At 38.6% G+C, this 4,274-nt stretch overlaps 1 protein-coding gene across 1 annotated transcript; it reads left to right on the top strand.

Moving 5' to 3' along the window:
- The first annotated feature begins 1,572 nt into the window (after positions 1 to 1,572).
- Positions 1,573 to 3,960, top strand: LOC108478449 (3-hydroxy-3-methylglutaryl-coenzyme A reductase 1-like). The gene is made up of 4 exons (XM_017780909.2): positions 1,573 to 2,679; positions 2,788 to 2,969; positions 3,058 to 3,404; positions 3,495 to 3,960. Exons 1-4 carry the CDS (start codon positions 1,694 to 1,696, stop codon positions 3,735 to 3,737), a joined length of 1,758 nt encoding a protein of 585 aa, XP_017636398.1. The 5' UTR covers positions 1,573 to 1,693; the 3' UTR covers positions 3,738 to 3,960.
- The last annotated feature ends 314 nt before the right edge of the window (positions 3,961 to 4,274 follow it).

The raw sequence follows: 4,274 nt of genomic DNA, 5'->3' as shown, positions 1-4,274 counted from the left end.
GAAATCATTTAAATCTCACCCTTTATTTGTGTTTCGTTTAGTTTGTGAATTTACTGAATTTTATTTTATCAGTAAAAAGAGAAAATAGCAAACAAGAGAAAAACGTTAGATCAAATTGACCTCTTCTAAAGGCCACATGATTATAAAACTCGCAAAGTAACCTTACACTCTGAAAAACACTCGACCTGAGACAAATAACCTCCACTCAAACAATATTAATAGACAACAAACGAAATTCACCACTAGGCTTTAAATAATAAAGGTCTCGTTATACCTGCTTTCGCTAGAGCATCAGCCATATCATTACCTTGCCGGTGAAAAACTATGAATTGAACTCGAACCAACTGGTTAATGCCGCAATCTATATCAATAAATAGATTTCATAATGTCCGTCTATAATTCCTTTTCAACAAGCAGTCTAAAGCAACACACAAATTAAATTCAATTACTAATGGGATTTTCACATGCCAACCCAAACCAATAAACAATTCCAAGGTTATCTTAATGGCTATTATCTTAGCCATTTTATATCCCCTAGTCACTATCAACCCAGAGAATAAAACACAAGCAACTCCTTTATCGTCTCTTAATACCTCACCACAACCAACTTTGTCCTCAAATGCTACAATTGTTACATTAAACTTCATCCACCCAAAAGGAGGTGGCTCCCAATGAAAAACAATCTTGTTTGTTGTGCTTCTCAAAGAACTACAATTCAAGGGGCCAACACCACCAATATCCCTCCATAAATTGAATATCTTCATGAACTACCCTTGCCCACATCAAAGATCTCATTTTAGAATGGTACAACAGTGTATCAAGAGTCGTCAATGTCTTGTCGAACACTTTATCGTTCCGTTCCAACTACACTGTCCAACATGATACCGAAATCGATATCAATCATAAGTTTTTTTAGAGCCTTGTCAATTTCACATCACTACATAGTGAAAAAATTTAACAAAATTCGTAACATATTTCTATTTAATACCCCACCAATAAAATTTTTTTAACCAAAATCCATCAACAAATTTGCATTGAAAGAAGGGACGATTTGCGTTCTCTATCTCTCCATCACACCAGGAACAATTATATTTTGACAGATCCAATCATACACCCCAACTAATCAGAAAATCCTTAGTTTAATTAACTATTCATTAATGTAACTTTTTATCTAAAAATATGTATTTCTAATATCATTTATATAACTATACAATTTTAACTTCCAAAGAAGTACAAATATATAAATTCAATCTAGTTGGCTCAAACATTTGAAAATTAAAATTTTTATTTATTTCTATTGAATAATTTAAAAGAATAAAATAAAAACAAATGCCATTAGTAATTATAAAATGGAAAATAAAAACATCCAAATTAGGGGTCGAACATGAAAGTGAGTTAAAATAATACTGTGCTGAATTCAAACCAGAACTCTCTTGTGTTGACCCCAAATGAAACACCCAAGAATCTTGCAACATGCATTGCCCACGTGCCCAATATTGTCTCTTTTCCCTCACGTGCCCCTTTGTCATATTTCATTTTGCTTCACGCGCTCTCACTTCTGCTCTCCACCCATGTTCCACCTTATATATACTCTTCCGCCACCTCTCCCTTCTCCACTCAACTCAACCTCTTAAAACCGAACCGGAACCGTTTCTAACTCTCGCCGCTCCCCAGCCACAAACACCCATCCAAAATGGAGGCCCGCCGGCGATCATCGACTAAACCGTTTCAATCTCTGAAGCCAACGAAGACGGTTTCAGTAGACGAAGATCTCACCAAAGCCTCCGATGCATTACCGCTTCCTTTGCATCTATCCAATGCTGTCTTCTTCACCCTCTTCTTCTCTGCAGTTTATTTCCTTCTTTCCCATTGGCGTGAAAAGATCCGGACCTCCACGCCTCTCAGCGTCGTTACCTATTCTGAGATCATCGCCATTCTCGCCTTCGTCGCTTCCTTTATTTACCTTCTGGGATTCTTCGGGATTGACTTTGTTCAGTCTCTGATTCTCCGACCGCAGACTGAAGTTTGGAACTCTGAGGACGATGATGAGGTAGCTGATGTTTTGCTTCGTAAAGAAGATGCCCGTAAAGTCCCTTGCGGCCAAGCTCTTGATTGCTCACTTCCTCCTTTGCCTCCTCCGGCACCGATTGTAACTGTTCAGAAAGTGTTGGATGAAAAGCCTGTGACAGTTTTAACCGAGGAAGACGAAGAAATAATTAAATCCGTTGTGGCGGGAACGACCCCTTCGTACTCTTTGGAATCGAAATTAGGTGATTGTAAGAGAGCGGCAGCGATCAGGCGTGAAGCATTGCAGAGACTGACAGGGAAGTCATTAGAAGGATTGCCTTTGGATGGATTTGATTATGAGTCTATTTTAGGGCAGTGTTGCGAGATGCCGGTTGGGTACGTTCAGATTCCCGTGGGAATTGCAGGGCCTTTGTTGATTAATGGAAGAGAGTACTCAGTTCCTATGGCAACCACGGAGGGGTGCTTGGTGGCTAGCACTAATAGGGGTTGCAAAGCTATTCATTTGTCCGGTGGAGCTACAAGTACTCTATTGAGAGATGGGATGACTAGAGCTCCTGTTGTAAGGTTCGGTACAGCTAAAAGAGCAGCTGATCTGAAGTTGTACTTGGAGGATCCTGACAATTTCGACACTTTGGCTGTTGTTTTTAACAGGTTTGTTTGTATTTTTTTTTTCTGGATTCCAGAACGTAATATTTAAATCAAGTTAATATTTGTAGTACTAGTTTGTCGAAAAATGTTGGATTTCTGGGTTTCTTGCAGATCGAGTAGATTTGGTAGGCTGCAAGGGATCAAATGTGCAATTGCAGGGAAGAATCTATATTTGAGATTCACTTGCACTACTGGTGATGCTATGGGGATGAACATGGTTTCCAAGGGAGTCCAAAATGTTTTGGATTTCCTTCAAACTGATTTCCCAGACATGGATGTCATGGGCATCTCTGGTGAGCTTACTTTTCGTAAACTTATATAGATACTATTCTTTTTTTTTTTTTGGAACTAGATCACTGAAGTTATGGGTGATGGATATAGGAAACTTTTGTTCCGATAAAAAGCCAGCTGCAGTGAACTGGATTGAAGGGCGAGGCAAATCTGTTGTGTGCGAGGCCATAATTAAGGGTGATATTGTGAGGAAGGTCTTGAAGACTACTGTTGAATCTCTGGTGGAGCTTAACATGCTTAAGAACTTGACTGGTTCAGCCATGGCTGGAGCTTTGGGTGGATTCAATGCCCATGCCAGTAACATCGTGACTGCAGTCTACATAGCTACTGGCCAAGATCCAGCTCAAAATGTCGAAAGCTCTCACTGCATCACAATGATGGAAGCTGTTAATGATGGCCAGGACCTTCACATCTCTGTCACAATGCCTTCTATTGAGGTAATATTGATTGTGTAGCCCTCTGATTATCAAACACAAGGGATTTTGATGAGCCATATTGTCTAACTATTATCTGATTTATGTTGTTAGGTTGGTACTGTTGGTGGTGGAACTCAGCTTGCATCACAGTCAGCCTGTTTGAACCTGCTAGGGGTGAAAGGTGCGAGCAAAGAGTCAGCTGGAGCAAACTCTAGAATGCTGGCGACCGTTGTAGCAGGCGCTGTACTTGCTGGGGAGCTATCACTTATGTCGGCACTTGCAGCTGGGCAACTAGTTAAGAGCCATATGAAGTACAATAGATCCAACAAGGATGTTTCCAAGGCTTCTTCCTAAACAACACATAATTGGACTTTCAAGATAGCACAAGGCAGCTTTGTGAAACCTGAATGAAATTAGCATAAAGCTGCAGGTCCCATCAAAGCCAAGGAGACATCATTTCTTATCAATTTTCTTTATTCATTTTGTATCTTCTTTTTCTTTTAATAAATCCATGTAATCTGAGATTTGTGTAAAATGATAAATTAAAATTTCCCTTCCATCATATCTTAGAGAAGAATTATGATTTTTGCAAACATAGATTGAGATCAGTGTCCAACCAGCCCATCTGACCAGTTAAGAATCGGTAATGTGTCATGGTCTGATTCATTGCACTTGGTTTTCTATATTTTCTTTTAAACTACTGAAATTTAATTGAGCTAAAAAACAATATATTAGTTATTACCTAAGTTTGGATTTAATTTCTTTTTTTCTCAACTTCAGTTTAGTTTCGGTGTTCAATTTAATGTCTAAATCAAATAATATCATGTGACTTAATTAATATTTACCACTTGTGCTCTATTAAAAAAAACTTTTTAATTAGGAAAAAAAAAA

This window comes from Gossypium arboreum, chromosome 12 (genome assembly GCF_025698485.1).
Source record: "Gossypium arboreum isolate Shixiya-1 chromosome 12, ASM2569848v2, whole genome shotgun sequence".
Taxonomy (NCBI): Eukaryota; Viridiplantae; Streptophyta; class Magnoliopsida; order Malvales; family Malvaceae; genus Gossypium; species Gossypium arboreum.
This window is presented reverse-complemented; position numbering and strand designations above follow the sequence as displayed.